This window comes from Mugil cephalus, chromosome 21 (genome assembly GCF_022458985.1).
Source record: "Mugil cephalus isolate CIBA_MC_2020 chromosome 21, CIBA_Mcephalus_1.1, whole genome shotgun sequence".
NCBI classification, from domain to species: Eukaryota; Metazoa; Chordata; class Actinopteri; order Mugiliformes; family Mugilidae; genus Mugil; species Mugil cephalus.
This window is the reverse complement of record NC_061790.1, coordinates 8989006-9009791: the sequence shown is the minus strand read 5'-3', so window position 1 is coordinate 9009791 and position 20786 is coordinate 8989006. Positions and strand designations below refer to the sequence as shown.

At 43.7% G+C, this 20786-nt stretch overlaps 1 protein-coding gene across 4 annotated transcripts in view; it reads right to left on the bottom strand.

Moving 5' to 3' along the window:
* Window positions 1-1750: 1750 nt before the first annotated feature.
* wasf1 (WASP family member 1) overlaps window positions 1751-20786 on the bottom strand; it is a 56662-nt gene continuing 37626 nt past the window's right edge. The window contains exons 5-11 of one of the 4 annotated variants that reach the window (XM_047573762.1): window positions 20460-20577; window positions 14507-14590; window positions 10440-10496; window positions 9523-9686; window positions 7199-7381; window positions 3671-4242; window positions 1751-3429 (exon numbers count right to left, since the gene is read on the bottom strand). In XM_047573762.1, the coding sequence (XP_047429718.1) occupies window positions 3272-3429; window positions 3671-4242; window positions 7199-7381; window positions 9523-9686; window positions 10440-10496; window positions 14507-14590; window positions 20460-20577 (1336 nt within the window). In that variant the 3' untranslated portion in view covers window positions 1751-3271. The remainder of the gene's footprint in view (window positions 3430-3670; window positions 4243-7198; window positions 7382-9522; window positions 9687-10439; window positions 10497-14506; window positions 14591-20459; window positions 20578-20786) is intronic. The other 3 variants (XM_047573765.1, XM_047573763.1, XM_047573764.1) reach the window with 3 other exon arrangements.

Here is a 20786-nt window from a genome sequence, read left to right as displayed (position 1 = left end):
ACTGCGGGCGCACCGCCACCAGAGACGTAGTGAAGCGTTGTAATCCACGCGGTCCCAAAGCTGACATGTTTTTGAGGACACAGACGTTGTGCGCCGCCTCGACATGAAAGCTGGAAAAAGCCCAAAGTTTTTTTTTTCTTTTTCTTTCTTTCTTTCTTTTTTTTATTTTTTATTTTTTGAAACGCCGGGCTTTGAGGATCAAGAGCGACAGGACAAAAAAGGAAAAAAAAAATAAGATTACAACAAAAGTGACAAGATAATAAACAGGAAAACTGCGGGAGCGTTGTCTGTTTAGAGAGACGAGAGGAGAAGAAAGTGTGAGTCAAGATCAGAGGAGAGCGGAGGGATGTGAAGGTGTGACGGCACATGAAGCTGTGAACTTTTAATAATAGCGTTCGTTCCTTGTCGAATCTGAGTTTGCGGCGAGGTGGTTTTCACAGCAGGCTCAGATGTGGATCGTACGGGAAGTTCCCCTCGGATGAACTCCAGATTTTATTTAGCACCAGGTTTGACTGAGTTCAAGATGCTTAATTGTCAAATACTCTTCAGCAATGCGACATCATTAGCAGCAATGAAAGTCATGATGCATGGAGCCCACTCGACGTCACACAAGTAAAATGCAATAAATAAAATAGCATAAAAAGAGATGAAAAAGTTTAAGAGAGAGAGAGAAGCGTGTCAAAATAAGATGAATATATAAAAACATCCAATCATGATGGGATGGCGTCATCAGCAAATTTGATGATGGCTAGAGCTGTGCTTGGACTACAGTTGTGTGTAGAAGAGCAGAGGACCCAGGACACATCCTTGAGGTGCCCCAGTACTCAAGTTCTCTGTGGTGGAGGTGGTTTTCCCAATCTGTACCATCTGTGGTCTATTTATAAGGAAGTCTGGGATCTATCTGCATATTAAGGCACTGATGTTTAGCTCCCTGAGCTCCATGGTGAGTTTGGATGGGACTATGCTACTGATCGCAGAGCCCTAAGTTAAAGAACAGTCGCACATATAAATCATCCTCTGATCCAAGTGGATCAGTTGACTTTGCTGGCGATAATTAGACACAGGTCTGCAGTTTTCACTTCAACCAATATGCTGATAGATGCAAACAACAAACCTGTGAGAGGCCTTTTAAGGTGAAATGAACAGTTTCATTTTCAGTTTCAACTATTTTAGTCCTATACAGTAACTTAGTGAGTAGCCTACTCAGTTTTGACAGTAGATAATAAAACCAGAACAAAACAAATGTGAATACCACAAGCAAATAGACAATCTCCAGCTCATTTTACTGCAGTGTTAAAATAATAGTTCATCATTTGCAACATTTCTTCCAGATAAAAGGGTCCTCTCAACTTTCATCAGCTAACTTGGTTCTTCATTTGGTAATCTGGGATAAAATGAATTTAAACAACTCATATTTTTAAATAAAGAAGATTATTATCGCTTGGAAGCATTGTACCCCATTCACCATCACCTGATTATAATTGAGGCAAAACTGACTCAATACAAGGATTGATAACACTGAATTGATGGCATTTTATCTGAAAAACATTGAGTTCAATACATGATCAGTGTCAAGGGAGTACAATTCCAGCCAAGGTCCTGGAGGGGATCTTTCACGGAGCGGTCATCAATTGTAGGTCGCTAAAGTACAGACTGAAAAAATGAATGAAGGATAGACAAGGAAAAAATTTCTGACTCCAACCACGTTCTGATGCAGGGGACTCATGCACAAAGAACAACAAACCCGTACCAGGTTGAGCTGAAACATAACATTAGATTTTTATTAATTCAAGCAAACTGTTACAGTCAACAGTTACATAAGTTACATGGTATACAGTATTGATCTAATCTTTTATTTTTTGAAACCAGGGTTTCTGCCTCCACCCATCCCTCCCCGTCCATTTTACTCCCCCCCACCCACCCACACACATAGAAACAGCAAATCCATACAAGCGCAGGCAAGTAAGTAGTAACAGCACAATACATTCATCAACTCAACGATACGTTTTGTACGAACAATAAGGCAAGTAGAAAAAAAAAAAAAAACGAACGGAAAAGGATGGCAGACAGTTTCTTCAAAATCAAGGCGTGAATGTCTCCTTTTTAATATTTTTTTTTTAGGTGGACGATTTATTCTTCTGAATAACAGCTGCTGTAGTACCGGACGAGGTAATGCTTCTCGTCAGCAAGGAAGGGAAAAGCTGCCTTCAGTGATGTTGTTTGCACCTGGTGTTGGTCGGATTCTCATTTTGTTTGTTCTCAAACTCTATTCTCTGTATCGGGGGGCAATGAGACGGGCAGGTATCCTGAAGTGCATCAGACCACTTCAAATGTCCATTTCTGTGGCAAGTAGTGAGGAAAGAAAAAAAGAAATCGGAGTATTTAAGTAAAATCCATGGCTTGGTGTTTCTCTTTGACATCTCCCAATGTCAACGTGAGCGGAAGTGGCTCATCTGAACCCGGACACACAGACAGGCGCATTCTCTCGGCGTACATCTCCCTGGGGTAAAGGTCAACTATAAGTGGATGGATAAGCACACACGTCGGCCAAAGCAGCCAATCTTCATTTCAACCATACACCAATCATCACATGACACAGCAACACAATCTTTTGCTTAGTTTTTTAGTGGTAAAGTCAGTCCTGATAACAAGAAGTGGGGTGGGGTAGGCGGGACGAAGGACAACCCAGCTGCTGCTCCAGACTGTTCACATAGCGGTCAGTATTAGAAACGACTGGCCTGTTAAAACTGGGAATCGGTAAAAAGCAAATAAAATACGATAAAATAAAGCAGCATTCACACAATGCCACGTTCAGCCACCAGGTGGCAAAACTATGTCGGAGAACTTAAGACAGACACAACATGCCTTCATTTTTTCCTTTTCTCTTCTTCTTCTTCTTTTTTTTTTTTTTAAACATCAATGTACAGGTAAGAACAGAACAAGTGGCTCTTCGAAAAAAATGTGTTTTCATGTATAACAATAGTAAACATAAGGGACTTCATCACAGGAAATCCAGCAGAAACAAGGTTGGGTGGTAGTGCAGGAAAGAAAAAAAAATCTCCGGGAAACACTAGAAAGACGGACGAGGGCGACGCGGAGAGTCTCCACCCAGCACGAACCACAACGAGACAGAGATATGACGAGATAAAAAGGCTCGACAGAGGAAAGGTGGGCAGTTTCTCTTCTTCGATGGCGAAGGTGTGGAGCGCACGGGGGTTGTTGGTGAACGCGTTTGTCCTCTCCCACTGCTCCGTCTGTCCCCTCGCCGCCATCACTCCATCCAGTCTCCTTCGTCAAACTCGGACTCGTCCTCGGAGTCCGAGTACTCCACAGCGATGCGCCGCGACAGGATGGTGGCCACGTCGTTGCCGACGCGCTCGTGCTTAGCCTCTTGCTCTCGCTGCTCCTCCACTTTCCGCAGCTGTATGCCTGCAGCGGGAGGAAAGGGAGACGGAGAAAGAATGATGATCTAATATCGCAGGTAATGAAGAATGATACGATCGTTCTGGAAAGACTCGTGTGATAAAACAAGAGCACAAAGCACAACTTCAATACCCCCAACCCCTCATCCCTAAAATGTTAAGACATCTTCAAACTTCTCATCTCCGCTTTAATCCTATCGGCTAAAGCTACAGACCTGGAAAAAATTCTAATTCTAAACAAATCTCACCCTTTCTGATGGCCTCCAACAGGACGCTGCGTGCATCGCTGATGGGTGGCAGATTGGCTGGATGGTGCCTCTTGGTCCCCACATCGTGCAAGGTGTGGGGCGGCGGGGAGGCCATGGCTCCTGCTGAGGGGAAGGCCGGCACAGGCGGCGGGCCTGACGGACAGGGGGACGAGCTCCTCGCTCCGGGGAGCGGCAGGGGAGGCGGCGGTGGCGGAGGGGGCAGGATGGTGCCGTCCGACTGAGTCCCGGAGCCCATGGACGGGCCCTTGTCCAGGACCTGCTGGAGACGGGCCGGGGACGAGGAGTGGAGGGGGGGCGCCACGGGCGGAGGGGCCGGGTGGAGCACCCCCGGGGCTATCTGGAGGGGAGCGGGGGGAGGAGGAATGGCCGGGGGGTGCTGCTGGACTGGTAGAGGAGGTATAGGAGGCGGAGGGGTGCCACGCATGCCTGTGGAGGGTAACGGGGGAGGGGGAGGGGGGAGAGGGGGAGGCGGCGGCGGAGGAGTGTTGGAGTTGAAGCCTGCCGTCCGCGCTGGAGACTGGGGTCTGCTGTCGGAGAAACCTGAACTGGAGCTGGAAGGAAGAGGAAGAGAGAGGACACCAGTTCTGATTAGCGCCACGCTACATTAGTCCTTCCGCGACAGGAGCCTCAGACTTTCAGTCAAACACCGTGTACGCAGTCATCAAGATCCTTGTTTTTAAAATGAGTCGGCTGGAAAAACATAGCTTTCAACCAGCTCGTGGAGCTAACGCTATCTTAATTAGCTAGCTTCAGCTGATTAAATCTCAAAGAGCCCGTTGTTTCGGATTTCCAATAACCAGCCGCCCGTCAACTGTGAGAAAGTGGAAAGCTTGAAGGGGGTAGCAACGGTAACTTATCAATTCACAAGCGGAGCTGAAGATGTCAACAGCCGAGTTGGTTTTGTACAATAGAATTTAATTATTTCCTTTCATTTAAAAATGTGCAGCGGTGCGGCGGGATCAGATGCTGGGACTGTGGGAAGGCATCGATTTAAAGGTGCGGACAGAGTGACGACTAGGAATTTAAATGTCAGCGGGCCAAATTTGATATTAGATCACACCATATATATGTCATCACTGATCACTGATGCTCAGTCTGTGTGTTTAGACACAAACACTAACCAGAACCCTGCATCACAGTCCATTTCCTACGAGGGAACTAGCTCTTCAGACTGCTGTTATAAAAAGAGACAGAGAACGGTGGAGTGTTTCCTCTTAAGTGCTGTATTTGTACAAATGTGATCTTAATGTGCTACATTAAAGGTGAGGTGAGAAAGTGAATACACTGCATAACATTACCACCACCTTCCTAATACTGTGCAGGTCTCCCCTGTGCCTCCAAAACCTCCAAAGACATGGACGTGAACTTTCTGAGGGTGTCCTGTGGTGTCACAATGTTGTTAGTGGGGGCCTCTGTGGATCATCCCACAGATACTTTGGGATCTGGTGAATTTGGAGGCCAGGTCAACACCTTGCGCTGTGTTTCATGTTCTTTTTTAGTTGTTTCTAAACCATTGTGTGTGTATCTGTGTCAGGCCATCAAAGAGTGTCATTTCTAGGGGGTGCGGGGTGTCTAAGTAACATCCACATGAATGTCAGGTCCAAAAGTTTCCCAGCAGAAGATTGAGCTGTCACAAGATGGTCAATCAGTGCGTTTACATGCACGTGAAAAAAAACCCAAAACAAATTATTGCCTTAATCGGACTACAACAGGAGAATTTAAGTGCATGTTAACACGTTACTCTGAATAAAATCAGAGTTCTCATTGTCTGACTGAGACACCCGGATAATGCGATTGGAAATCGATTTTCTCTGGCATGTATACAGTGAATCGCATTTTTCAATTGGATAATGCGTGTGCGCATGCCCCGCAACCGCTGCGCTGGCGTATGACCCTGGAACAAACACATCCAAGAAAGCTAGTCGTAGAAGAAGAAGAAGATAAACGGAGCCACTAGAACAGGGGTCCGCAACCCGCGGCTCCGGAGCCGCATGCGGCTCTTTCGTTCCTCTGCTGCGGCTCTCTGTGGCCAGCGGTGCTTTTTCACGCTAACTGCCTCAGAATAGCGGCAACTAGTCACTCATCAGTCATCAACAAGCGAGAGCTACACAACAACTGAATGACACTGAATGCCACACCACATTAGTGGTTGTAACATCAACCAAAAAAAAAAAAAAACACTGAACTCCCACAGTGCATTGCAGCTCATTTACTAGTTGCTGTCGAGTATTTAATTCAAATGTATTTTTATTTTAGTGCGTTAGTTTTTATATATATATATAATTCTAAATTTGAATTGATGATGATCTTGTAACATTTAAATAAAATGTATTTAATTTTTTGTCGCTCAAAATATACGTCACAAATGCCGACGTGCGACACCCGCCGGCAGGTGCAGCCCGCTGTTTTCGACCTCAGGTAAGACAACCGTGGATTAATCCCTGCTATATATGCATAAATGCAATTTCGTTTTCTCTGTAGCAGTTTTCATTTCCTAAATGCAACACACTACAGGCCTAGCATAGAGGTGAAAACGATATATGCAGTGTTATCTTCATTTTAGATGTCAAAGGGGTCTTTTGGCTCCCAGTGTTTTCTTTTCTGTGGGAAACGGGTCCAAATAGCTCTTTGAGTGTTGAGTGTTGCCGACCCCTGCGCTAGAAGAACCGTCTGAGGGATAGCGCGGATCTTACCTGCGCCAGAAGTAGCGAGAACATTACGTACGAGATTAAACAATGTAATATTATCCGGCTGGTTGTTTGAAATGCCGGTCCGCCGCATGAACGACTCTTGTTCATTATATCACGTAATAGGTCAACTAGAAATCGGCCCGTATTAACGTGGTATTATCCCGCTGAAAAGACACGTATCGCCACCTAGTGTGGAGGAGGAGAACAGTTATTCGATTTTCTTGCGCCGCATGTAAACTGGGACAAGGGCTGTAGTCAGAAAGACGAATTTTCTCTGCATGTAAACGCACTGACTGTTATTTACTTCTATTATTGTTGATTATACTTTCATGCATGTAGCATCTATATATCCATCTACATATAAAGGTATGACATCTAAAGGTCATAAAAGTAAATATAAGAAAGGGACAGAGATGAAGGTGGGGATATAAAGAGACGGAGACTGCAGCTGCAAAAATCGATGTGATATTTCTCTCCATCATTCCCTCTGATCTCTCCATCCCATCAAACAGTGACATATGCGGCAAAAGTCCTCAGCAGAGAAAACAACCTGTGATCTGCTCAGTGGCCTCAGCGCACTATTGATCCTGCCCTTCTCTAAGCCTTTTCTTCTTCTTCTTTTTTTTTTTTAATTCATCTCAATCCATCCATCTGCCAATACGCCTATTTTTCTCTCCGGTTTTCTGGGCTGTTCGGCCCAAAAAAAACAAAAAAAAAAAAACGTTTGCGCTCTTTAGTTCAGGTGATTATAAAAATCCAAAGCAGGGTGAGCAGCAGAGTGAAAACTCAAGAGGTTGTGTGTCGTCTCCTGGCCCACCTGATCACAGAGGGTGGCTTGATCTCTCCCAGTGGGTGCATGGGAGGCGGCGGCGGTGGAGGGTCGTGGGGTCGGGAATACATTCTGCTGTCCCCGGTGCGGTTCAGCAGCTCGTTCATCTGGCTGTAGGGCAGCGCTGCCAGAGAGAAGTGCCCGTCCAAATGATCCATGTACAAGGGAGCCCTGAGAAGAGTAATATAGTCGTATAGTTGTTATATTAATTAATCATGTTTGGTTAGTCTTTTCTGATTTTTTTTTGCATTTCTCTTGACGTATTCAGTCTTTGTAGCTAGCATTCCTGCAAGAGTTAATAATTTTTCTCTCGTAACTTGAACATAACAACATACGCTCTAAAAAAAACATAATTTTTTTGGAAGAACAATTCCTTTATTTGTGACTGATTTACTGATCCTGGCTAGTTTCTCTAAGATTGTCCATATTTATTATGAATTTCACCTCAAAACCCTGTGGTTATCAATTTGTTTTGATCTCTAAAGCTAAGGATTAGCTATTAGCTATTAGCCATTAATGGCAAATGTTACATAGGGCTTTATACGGCTCATTTGTTACATTTCTATCAAAGCTCAAGTTATGCATTATTAAGGATGCGGCCTCTTTGGATGTCAGGTGGATGCCAGCTGTCCGCCTCTCCCCCACTCATTCTCCTTGTCTTTGGCTATGTTTGAATTAGTGGAGGTAAGGAGGAGTCAGGAAAAGGTCAACGATGGCAGTGGTCATCAAACTGAGCAGCTTTTACCCGTCAGACTCAGGTTGTGAAACATTGTGACAGAAAACAACGCTCAGGTCATGTGTATGTTGAGCGCTGGACTTCATGTCAATGTGGTGCACACAAGGTACCACAGTTTAACTGTTATAAAATACACCAATCAGCCACAACATTAAAACCACTGACACTGATCATCTTGTGACAATTCCATGTTCTGCTATGAAACCTCTGGTCCTGGCATTGATTCGTGTGGATGTTACTTAGATGTGACAATGACACTCCTTAATGGCAGCAGCCATATCCAGCAGGACGCAGCCTGACACAGACACACACACACACACACAATAATGCTTTAGGAAAAAAACATGAAGAACAGCACAAGGTATTGACCTGGCCTCCAAATTCACTAGATCCCAAACTGATCAAGTATCTGTGGGATGATTAACAGAGGCCCCTCTCCTCAAAGGACAATATCACTAACAACATCCTGTTTCCAGACACCACAGGACCCCCTCAGAAAGTCCATGTCCATTCTCTGATGAGCCACAACTGTTTTGGAGGCACAAGGGAGACCTAGACATTGTTAGGACAATGTTAGGTCATAATGTTTCACCTGATCAGTGTATGTATAAAGTTTACAGTTAATCTGCTTCTTTTTCTTTGTGTCTAGCGCCATTTTTAAATACTTCTACTTGCGAGACGTAAGTAGAAGAAGAACTGTGGTAGAAACTGAACAGTGGTGAGACGGACTGAAGGATAACAGCAGACTGAAGAGGCAATGAATGTAAATCTAACACAGCGACAATAACAATAATTCAGACATAGCTGCTCTCGTCATCTAGGTGAGTCTTCTATTTTTCCATGACATCAAATATCACACGTTCAACCATCCATTCACATGGGCGGACAGTGTTGTATCCGTTTACTTGAAATCTATTCTCATCTATGCCTGACACACAAAAGACTGTGTGTCAGGTATTCATATTACAAATCTAAGAAAAAAAAACCCACTTTGCATAAAATCTTTTCTTATTAATCACATTGACTGGCGGGGAAATTACTGAACATGAGTGGCACTGGAGCTTTGAGGCACAATAAATGCAATCACAACTCTGAGGGACCTTAATCACCCTTGTTGTGGCTGCATTTCCTCAGGGAAACTGAAGTGTAAATTGCAAGAACCCATTCTCCATGGACTGGTACAATTGATTTTTTTTTTTTTTTAAACATGTGAGTGATTACATCCTGCTGACGAATCAGTGTTTATCCAATCACTGTTTCTGAAGCTCATTGTGATTTTAAATCAGAAGTTGCTGTTAGTGTTATGTACATCTGGAAATCTGGGTGTAGAGTATATGTTGCATTTGACAGCAACTGAGTCAAGTAGATACAGAAACATCCGTTCTGGGTAGTTTTAACAACAACAAAAAAGGTTAATTTGACAATCATTATTATTATTATTATAATATTTCTTCCACATGATTTAAAGAATTCCAACTATTTACATGGACGCGAAATAAAACAATGAAAAGATATATGTGTTTGTGAGAGTCTACAGGATGCTTTGCGAACTTGCGACGCGTCCACCTTTACGCACCTGTTGTCGTGGTAACCTGCCGATCCGTTGGCCTCTCTGTGTTTGTCTTCGGGTATGTCCTGGGCGAGCTCGGCACCCAGCGCCAGTTTCTGCCACTCCTTCTTGCGGTCGTGAGGCGCCCGCGGTATCTTCTCCGGCTCCGGTGGACGGTCTATCGCCTTCAGCTTTAGTCGGGGAGGAGTTTGTTGTTTCAGGGACGAGGGATGCAGCGGGACGATGTGAGAAAATCAAATAGGAGGATGAACCCAGGACAGGACGGACGAAGGGATGAAGACGACATTAAAAAAAAATATGAGAGGGGGGAGAGAAGAAAACATATAAGCTGTTATATGCATTTATTTTAACAAAAGTAGATGAAGACAGTCCTGCTACAAAGTTGAGATTTACAATCAAAGAGGTACACACAAGTAAAGAAGGAAGTATTTTTATGACTATTCACACTCACACACACACACACACACACAACGAAATCCTAAATTTAATCATGGCTCTAAGCTGCTCTTTACAAACTGAATGCTGCTACACCCTCTTAATTTAACTATAAACAAAGCAGCCTCTGCAATGACAACATATGGGATTTCTGTCCAGCTTAAACTCACTGCTGTTAATTAGAAGGTGTATTGACTTAGATCTCTGAAGACACAAATCACACAGAACTCTCAGTAGAAAAGAATACATCGTAGCATTCAAGCCTGGGAACAGGGAGTGCTCAACGATGGACCAAATTAAATGGCTGCGCGTGTACGGAGCTTAGCAAAGGAAGCAAATGTATCGATCGCAATCTCGGGCCCATCGTTAAGCAGCACTCCCTGTCATCCACACATCAGCATGATACTGGCTCGCAGCACACAGTTGGTTGTAAAGAATCTAAGTCGTAGCAGAAATCACAGTAAAATAATCGCTGTATTTTCACATACCTGCCCTGGAAGGTCTAAGTACCTATAGACCTGATCATACATGCGGGGGTCCTGCAACTACAAGAACAAAAACAAAAACCACAAGAGAAGCACCAGGGGTGAGGGGAGGGGGTTCAAAAAAATCAACACGGCACAGGATTGAGGCACAACACTGCTGCACACACAGTCAAACGGGGGACAAAAAACAGAGCGGGCGGTGAGAACAAGTGGGACAAAAGAGGGAAAGAGGGGAAAAGAAAAGTGCTGTTAAACACAAAAATGACAACATGGCACAGCTCGGGGTGGGGTGGGGTGTCACAATGCAGGTGGGACGCAGCGGCGCGCTCAGTCCGACGCAAACACACACACACACACACACACACACACATACACACAAGCACACCTGGAAATAACAGCGCCTCGTCCCAAACAGACACAAGGTAGAAAGGGAAAGATCTCACTGGAATGAGTGGACAAACTACAAAAGTGGGAAAAAGACTTTCAGACCTGCACCAAAGGATGGCATGCAAAACAAACCAACACACACACACACACACACACACAAAAACAGACACACACACATGCGCTGGTCAACTCAAAATGATACAGATTAAGAGCAAAAGAAAGGAGAGTAAAATGATGACGAGCATTCCACATTTAGGCTAAAAAACTGATATGCATGATATGCACCTCACAATCAACCTGGACCACCTTACAGTATTGGCATTTATATCCTGACATAAAACAGTGAGGACACAAAACACACTTCTAGCTTCAAGGCACATATTCTAAATATAAAAAGCAATTATTCTGTATTATACTTATTGTCAACAAATCCCATTTAAAGCCCAAAACCAACATCGTCTATCTGTTAATACTTTCATGTCTGTGAGACTCAGCCCTATACGTTTGCATTAAGGATGTAAATTTAACCCTATGACACGGGACTTTTACTGTACATACAGTACATCAAACTGCTTCACACGATGCTGACTGAGCTAATCAGCACTAGGTAGTTATCAGGTAGTTACCTAGGTAGTGCTTTTCGGTATATCAGAGTTTTAAACCTGGTGTCTGTGGAAGCACTAGCACACCAGCGGTAATATCAACCAGAACGAAAACAGAGAGCAACTGTGGTGATGGAGACACTACGGAACAAATCTGTGTTACAAAACGTATTTAAAGTTCATGAAATCTCTGCGGGTCATCAAGTACGAATAAGAAACCTAGGATGTGTCCAAAAAAAGTTTCGGGTAAGAATAGAAACGCTTATCGGACGATCATCTAAATAAAGAGCGATTGTGAGGATGAATGCGGATTACTGTGTTTTCGTTCAGTGTTTGTGTAATGACTCTCACTGCCACAGGGGGGAGATATAAAGTCTGCACTGTACCTTTAAAAGTTTTAAAAACGACTCACAAAATGAACTGTAATTGTCGTCTTTACGACATTTGTCTATTACATTTTATAATATATTAGTCTATCTTTTAACAGGTAAACTATTTACTTAGTAAATACTTTGAGCTGTGAATCTGTTCACACTTGGTTCTTTACTGACTATTCACACAGACAGTTCTTGTTATTGGGATTAGATACGTAGACATATCCTTTAAGTGTAATGTAGTAGTTTCATTTTCTTATCAATATCTTACACAAACACATAGCATTCTCCTTTATTGGTATTCAGTGCCTGGGATATCTAATAATGATTGCAATACAATATCCAGTAGCAGCAAGCCACTACAGGTGTATGTGGCTGCGCATTATTTCCCCTGAAACTAGAGGAGGTATATAAAAGTGCTCTGAAACACCATTTTCCAGGCTGCAACTGGCGCTCTCCATTAAAACCATCGCTAATCGATTCCTTTTATGTGACACACTGCGGACCCTTTTCATCGCTTATTCGGCAGCCGCGTGTTTGTGCCTTTAAAAGAAACAGGAAGCTGCTTTTAAACACAACGTGGGCTGCGGACAGTTGATTTTTGTCCGTCCACCGCTGCGAGTGGAAGTAAATCCTAATGCTGATGCACATTGATTAGGCTGTGATTCATTGCGGCCCATTACCCCTTGATGAGGCGTCGGCTGAGGGGGGCAGCCTCCGTGCTCAAAAACACACACGGGGCCCACGCGTTCGCACACCTACCTCCTACTCTGCTCCAACACATTCATATACCTCAAGTGAATATAATTCATTAGGAGGGTGAATATTTTCACGTCGTCTGCCACCTCCCACCAACTTTGCTGAGTCTCAAAAAAAAAAAACTGCATTCTCCTATATAATTAAAAAGATTAGCTCTATTCTGCCTAACCTCTGACTGGCCTGCAATATTTCAAAAAGCATTAATCACACACAGCCGCAATACGCGTTCCATAAAGCGCCCATACAGGAGGGACGGGTGTTGATGAAACCCGTATTGTTTTGTTTAAGCGGGACGCAAACATCACAGCGAAGGTTTTAATGCCGGAATGAATGTCTGTTAATGGGGAAAAAAGTAAAGAGTAAACAAGCGTGGGGACCAGACATTGTTTGCACATGAGAGAGGATGACGAATGGTGCATTCCTGTGTCTGTGTGTGTTTGCACGCGTGCACGTGTCACGGTTGTTATAGATGTATCTTATTTCAGCCGGCTGCGCCAGGTCGTCATCCCTCATCTGAACTGACTGCCACTGGCAGAGAAAGTGCCGGCGTGGAAGCGCTGGGTGTTTATGAGTGTGTGTGCGACACAGCAGTTATAGATTTATGTTTCACACTGGACGTATTCTCGTGTGGCTGTCTGGCTGAGTGCATTTGCGCGTACACACACACACACACACACACATATATATGTATATATAGATATATGTACAGGTGTGTGTGCCGTAGCGTGCGTGCTTGTGCACTGAGCTGTGTTCGTGTTCAAAGAGACACACTCAGCAGAATTGTAGCACAGGGAGGCCCGCAGAGGCGCTGGACCACCCCGCTGCTGACAATAACACAAACCCCTCACACAATACACACATACATACACACACATTACTGCTGCTGCTGATCTATAGGGTTTAGGTTGCAGAGGCCTATATACGTTGAGCTTACAGCTTACGAATGTAATAAAACAATCATGATTTAACTATTAAAAGATAAAATTGATTCATACATTTGGACGTGCGGCCGCTTTGATCACACTTTTTTCAGATACTCTGGATCGTAACAAAGCCTCACAGTGAATGATGTGGTTCAGTAGCAAGCTCGTAAACAAGAAAAGCAAGCCAAATAGAAGGCGTCTGTGTTCAAACACATGCCGGACTGTTAGTTTCACCAAAGAACCACGGCAAATATGAAAGAACAGAAATGCACAGGTAAGTCAAAACTGTTTTTAGTTAGTAGTAGTGTGTCTCTTTTTTTGTAGCAAAAATTCAGTGAACTATTTGGGTTAATTTTTTCCCCAAAGTGATGTTTTCAGACCAACTGCAATTTGATTCGAGTCAAGGTTCAGTTAAATATTCACTGATGTGAGGGGGAATTAGCTGAAACAGTAACATATACTAGAAAAGTTGGATTTATTTTGTCAAACTCAGCCTCTGCAGTTTTGAAATCGATTAATCTCTCCGTTGCAACTGCTGCAGGGCAACACAGACGTGCATCAACGTGGACATGTGTCTATTTTCTAGCAACTATCAGTGACAAAGTAGCTCAGCTTTGCTTGAACGCCGTGTCAATTCTCGTCACTGTCACTGCCCTGACTTCCAGCAGCAGCGCGTTAAAGCCACGGCTCTCTGTGTGTGCACGGCACAGGTAGTGATTATGTGTTTCTCTGTGTGGCGGAGCGTGGCAATTTTCTCTTCTTTGGGAAGTTACTGACAAAAGGCATTCAGCATCAAGGACTCCTTGGCTTTTTACTTCTGAAGAGGACTTGAGATGTGGGTAAGTACTGGAGGCAAGTGGAGAATTGTTAGTAACAGGCTGGAAGTGGGCAGCTCGCTCGTCCAGAGCAAACAAGAAGGGGGAGCGGAGAGTTAAGGGGGAGAGGGAGTGAGAGAGGGGGGGCTGCAGGCCACTTGATTGGGGAGCAGATGCTCGGGAAGCGGAGTGGGGGGGAGAAGTTCTTACCTCTGGGGGAGTAGGGAAGGGAGGAGGGGTTTCAGAGAGGACTCTTATAAGGCTCTTGGGACACACATGATAAGGCAATTCCAGCTGCACAGTTAGATAGAGACAGGATTCAGAAAAAAGAGCGTAAGGTGGAGAGGAGTGGAGGCAGAGGAAGACAGATCCTGAAGCAGCATTTCTCACTGTTCTCTCCCACACACAGTTCTCCAGCACTGGCACCACTCCCGCACGGCATTATCACAAATTGAAAGTTGTTCTTGCATACAAATGGTGTCCGAGCCTCTCTTGTATTTTATTTCTTCTCTGTTACATATTGATGTAGCGGAGATGCACTGTCAGCGAAGGCTTAATGTCACTTTTTGACTCCTAGTCCAAACCGGTCAAAAGTTAGACACCTGAATCTGGCTTTCAAACAACTCTCCTCTCCCGTACCGGCAACATCAAGCCAATACTGTGACTGGTGCACCAGCTTGTTGTAACAAGCTGCAAGGAGAGCGGGGTTACTTTTAAAAGACTTCCTTGCGTGAAGTCTGCAGATGTAACGCAGTGTCCAACCATGTAAATGTAAAATCTTCAGCTGTTTTGTACCAGCCCTTCAGAGCAAAGCACCCCCCCACATAAACTTCAAGTGATCTTACTTGAATTTGTCACTGGCTAAATGCCTAGTAAGACCCATTAACATTCCTTCTTTCCTTTACGTGCAAAGTGCTGCTTCACTTAGGTGTTTGCGTACCCGGAGTCGTCTTAAACGCACCTAAATCCCGACGAGTGCCGTTAAATTTGCTTCTCAAATGGCGCTAATTAGAAAAGGTCGAAAGAATGCGCGAATCAACATGCACATTCTGCCACGAGAGGATCACGCTTTCTGTAAACATGACAACTGTGCACTTCGCTAATGATATTTGAGACCACAGCTGCTTCCAAAGCGCCAAGAGTAAAAAGGTCATTTCTCTGTTTAAGTGATTCAGTGCCTGAGCAATCAGCAATCCGCACTTTCGGCTCCGATTAACACACTGGAATTCAAGCGGTTCTTTCGACAGTATCTTTCTCCAGTCCAAATATATCTTTAAGGAAACCCTTGCTTTGGCAAACACCTCAAGGACGGGCGGTTAAGGTGCAGTGGCTTCTTGTCAAGAGGGGCAAGGACACTTAACGCTGGACGTTTGTATCAAAAAAGAGCAACGTGGATGGAAAGAGGATGAAAAGTAGCTTTTCTTTGATATGGACATCAGTTTCTGTCTCAGTTAAGAAAGGCCCTAAATTCTCTCTAAAACGCCAACTCTCTCTGAAGCTTCAAAGCATTTTATTTATGAAGGAAACCCTGTCTGTGAAGATTATCGGATTTCTCAGATGGGACCTGTGCAACCAAGCATCTGCTTAAATGTGCTCTAGATTAATACATCTGCTTAGTCCTGATTGTGGTAACTTACAAAGTTATATAAACACGCAACTCCATTCATCACATGAAGCTAAACTCAACGGTCTGAACAAAATAGATCAAAAAGACCTCATAACTGAAAACACGTCTTAAAGTTCTCTTGTTATTTTTAATTTCTACGCCGAGGAGACTCTCGCACAACACCACTTTCTTCTTCTTCTTCTTCTTTTTTTTTTGGTGCAAACTCGCACACAATACGTTTGTATCCCATGAGCACGACGAGTAAAAATAACAAAGGCTCCTCTTGTTTTAATTGGTGATCGGACCTTAATTATCTCCTCGTAAACAGAGACTCGCGCTCATGTGGTCGTTTGATGCGTCCCATTTCTTCACCAGGCGCAAAAAAAAAAAAAAAAAAAGGGAGAGAGAAGAAGCAGGACGTCTCATTAGAATCATTAGAATACAACAATTGTCACCCGCTGGTTTTAATGAGACACGTCAGTGGTGCTTTTTAGCAAGCAGTCGGACAATTTAAATATGTGTTTATATATATATATATAGTTTTTGGACAAGTATACAAAAAGGGACAATTTAAATGTCAATATATTCCATTAGCGTGCATGTGCAATAATGAGGCAGGAACTAGAGAGGAAAGAGAATTCTCTCCGGACGTTAGAGACGCTCCGAGGACTCAAACACTGATCTCAAAGAGAAGCCTTCTTTCTCCATCTCCATTGTTTTTTTTTTTTCCTCTTCCCTAGGAATGTTTCCTCTGACTGACTGGCTCGGCACATAGTCTAGTGCTAATCCACTGAGGCTGAGGCTGGCACATGAGCTAATGAGATTAGGACATTGAGGGGGTTTTCTCCCTTTATCTGCCCCGCTCTGCTTTTCACTTATCAATAGCTCCTATCTGGTTTTGCCTGTGAGCAACGTGGTGCGGTTGCGGACTACTAATGACGCGACTCGGTAAAAGGAAGCAGCCGGCGACAGAAGAAGATGAAGCAGATGACAAAGTGTCGTTTTGCGTCAAGCCTGAAAATCAAACATTGCACATCCGAGTCTCGCTATTCCCACTTTTTTTACTTCTGTTTGTCAGTTTGTCTTTTATTCATGGAGTTATTTCAGTTACAGTATGTTCTCACAGCTTCTGTGCTGTTACCTTTAACAACTTTGTCAGCTTTCACACACCAGTTCCACATTTGAGTTTGTTTTTTTTTTTTAATTTATTATTTTTATTATTATCAGGAACATCTTTGCATCTGCATCTCATCTAACGGATGTCACTTCGTACATTTATAATAATTCCGAATTCAGTGTTGATGCACTTTCTCAAGAATCGATAAAGCTAGAGTTCACTGTTCGCACCGTTTTGTAGTTGTGTGAATATCTTCCTAAAATATCGCACTAATGCTCACTTAAAGTAAAAGTTGGCCTGAGACTGTGATTGCACATTAAATGCAGGGTGTAAAATATGAACACACGCGGCTTATGTAGAGTAACCAATAGGAACACCCAAAACAGTGACATGGCCTGTGATTGGACGACTTTTATAAAACCTTTAAACACAGCCAGGAGGAGGCACAGAAATCAAGTGTACTCTCATAACACTTGAATAATTGCTGATAGGCTATCATTGGAATTTTACTAAATATAATTACATACCCTGCCTTTAAATTCAATTAAATTTCAACTTTTTGTATCAATTTTATTTACACATTAAAACCCAAGTTATCTCAATATGCTTTAGAGTAGCTGGAGTCTGAAAGCAAACACTAACAGGCCATCTAGACTTCTGTGTAAATTTGACGGCGTATCTATGGCGACAGCACTGACACTAGAGCCAGAGTCGTGCATTAGAGAGAGTCTGGCCAACTAGGGAACAGACCGTCTGAGCTACCCGGCTATGCTGATTGGTTCTGAACTGGTCACGTGTTTCACGGGCATCATGTTGGATACATCTAACCAATCATCGTCCATAGAGAAGTGGCAATCACAGAGAATAAATCTGGATTCAAAGTTAAAATTTGCCACAGTGCTCAGCCTACGACTCCAGCACAGGATCAGGAAAACAAAAGTGGAGAAATTTATGAGCAGAAGGTTAAAAGGAAGAACTGCATGTCAACTGATTTCTTCCTATTATGAGAGGTAAATGTCAATGTCTCTCGTTGACATTTGTAAAGATTTCATATCGGAAAAATAAAGTCATACCATCACTAATGTGTACACTGATCTCAAAAACACCGCTTTACAAATGAATGAAGTTTAAAGCCTGATGCTAGCCTCGTGCTAGCTAGTTATCTAGACTAAAAGCTTAGAAAAATAGCAGCTACCGTCATATATACCATGAAACCCTTGTGTGCATGTAATTAATGTTCATGTAGACAGACAAATTTAACTGACATGTTACCGGCTCATCAAGATATTTAAACTAAGTAGACGCTGGGATATTTAAGTGAGGGACTTTTACATATTGACAGACGTTGGCGATAACACTTACAGGCCTGTTAATGGTCAAAATAAGCGATTTATTTCAACATAGCACATCTGCCCCGTAGGGTTACACTGTAGAATCTTCCCTCCGATGTATCTAACATGGCGCCACTGATTTGAGTTGGCCAGACTCTCTCTAATATATAGCTCTGGCTTGATGCGCAACTCCACAGAAATGTAACTACGTGTCACAGCGACACAAACCACAAGAGCTGTGATTGGTACGCTTGGAAGTAGCGTATTTTGACTTAAGTATATCTGGCTACTTCTCCATCCAGCTCGTTTTCGAAATTAATTGTTTTGGACCTATAAAGATGGACCACATTGAGCAAAGGTTATCTCAGGAAGTTTGGAGATGCAAACATTTGTTGGGAGAGAGTAAGGAACTAAATCACCAACATTATCGAGAAAGAGAAACTGGAACTGGAACATTGCCCGTCATGGCACAAAATGTGCTGGCAGCCAATCTCACACAGAGTCACCCTGACTGACAGGTGGCACGGCCCGTCACGACCCGGACACGGCAGCTGCACAGTCCATCGTGGTCTACAATATGTAGATCTGTTTAAACACTGGTGTGTGGATCCGTGCCACCTGTGTTTTTTTTGTGTGTCCGAATTATCGTGTGCAACCTTTTTCAATAATGAAATAATAATGAAGAAGGCCGTACGTACGCACACACACTCTCTGAACACCGTGACTGAGAGGCGCATTAAGATGATGTGGCAGAATGACTCAACGAGCTGAGTGATGAAGATTTATACCCACATACCGTACATGTGAGTGTGAAGAGCTCCATTTATTTTCTATTTGACTCTGCACGCTTCCCATCGACACGCACATAACCTCTTCAAAATGCATTTGCCCCGATCCTCACTCGAACCATTTATCCGACACGATGGTTACGCAAACCAACAAATATGTGTGTGTAATTCCTCTAATCTATCCTGTCTCCCCGTCTTCTAGGCCTTCCCATGGGGTCTGTCTAACTTGCAGTGTGGTGAAGAGGGAAATGAATATGGCTTTACAAGCTGAGCCCACCCGGGGCTTTAATTACAATGAAATCATTGGAACTAGTCTCGGTTACAAGTGGTCATATCAACCTAACCCTCTGAAGCAAATAAGGCCCGTCTACCGTTGCAAACGATATTTCAGTTTCATTTTTTTTTTTTTTTTTTTTTTTTTTTTACTTGCGTGTGGAAAACAACTAGATGTAAATACTGCAAACATTTACTCCCTCAATCCCTCTAACTCGGCAAAGCTTGCCCTCTGTCCTGTCTGCGCCATTCCCACAACCATTAAAAACCTCATAACCAACAAATTATATCCTCTGTGTTCACATAAACCCTGAGCGGAAAATCACTCTCCTTATTCCTCATTGACGCGACTGTAATAAGCTTTGATTGACTGCGACGAGGCCAAGTGAGGAGCATGCACCGCTTCCCACGCAGGGAAATGCAAGCTGGTGCCGATTAGAGCTCTTGGTACCGAGGGTGGGAACCCCTCTGCTTTGAGTGGGGGGGGGGGTCACAGCTCTGCACTTGATGCGGTAGAGGGGGTTTCTACAGATGTGAAAGAGCCCCTTTATTTAATTCGTCTGTCTCCACAAACATCCAATATCAGATCGCATTTGTGTGTGCAGATCTTACTCATGAGGCTACATGTGTGTTTGTTTGTGCAGAGGAAGAGATGACGCACGGCGCAGGGGCAAGTGAGGAGCAGATGCTCCCATTAATTAGATGTAATGATCGCACAAGCGCTAACTAAGAGGGCTGACTGAAGGAAGGGTTGATTAATCTATGAGTGGTGACTAATTAATGCATTAGGCCGTGTTGTAGGATGCCGGGCCTGCGAGTGTACGAGCGAATCGCCCTGTCAATTTATTCATGCGGAACACATCAATCTGTAACTGTGGAGAATACGGGAAGCATCTTCACTCTCGTATCTACCTAACGCCAGTCACTACCGCTCATCGCAAACACCTCGATCTACCGCAGCAGCTCCAAGAATGGCCCCGGTCCCCAACTGTTGCTTGAACGTGTAGGAAAACATACGAGTCCAGGGCGTTTAACATCCCGGGCTTACCTTCTGTTTCCGCCTCTCCTTCCTCTTGTCTTCTGTGTCCTGCAGCATCTTTTCTCTCCACAGGTCAAAGAAGTAGGAGGGATTTGTGTAGAACTTGAGACCTTCCTTTCCATCATCCCTGCGGACGGAAGAGAAAGGAGTCGGGTTACATTTGGAAATCACGCAAAATTTGAAATTCAATTTTGTTCTAAGGCTGTTTGCAGTGTGTGTCTTTTCCATTTCAACGAGCAGTGGAACATTTTTTTTTTTTTGCACAGGTAAATGAAAGGCTGCAGGTAATACTATATAATTGGTATCTAGAAACCAAAGATGCCAAGGTTTTCGCTC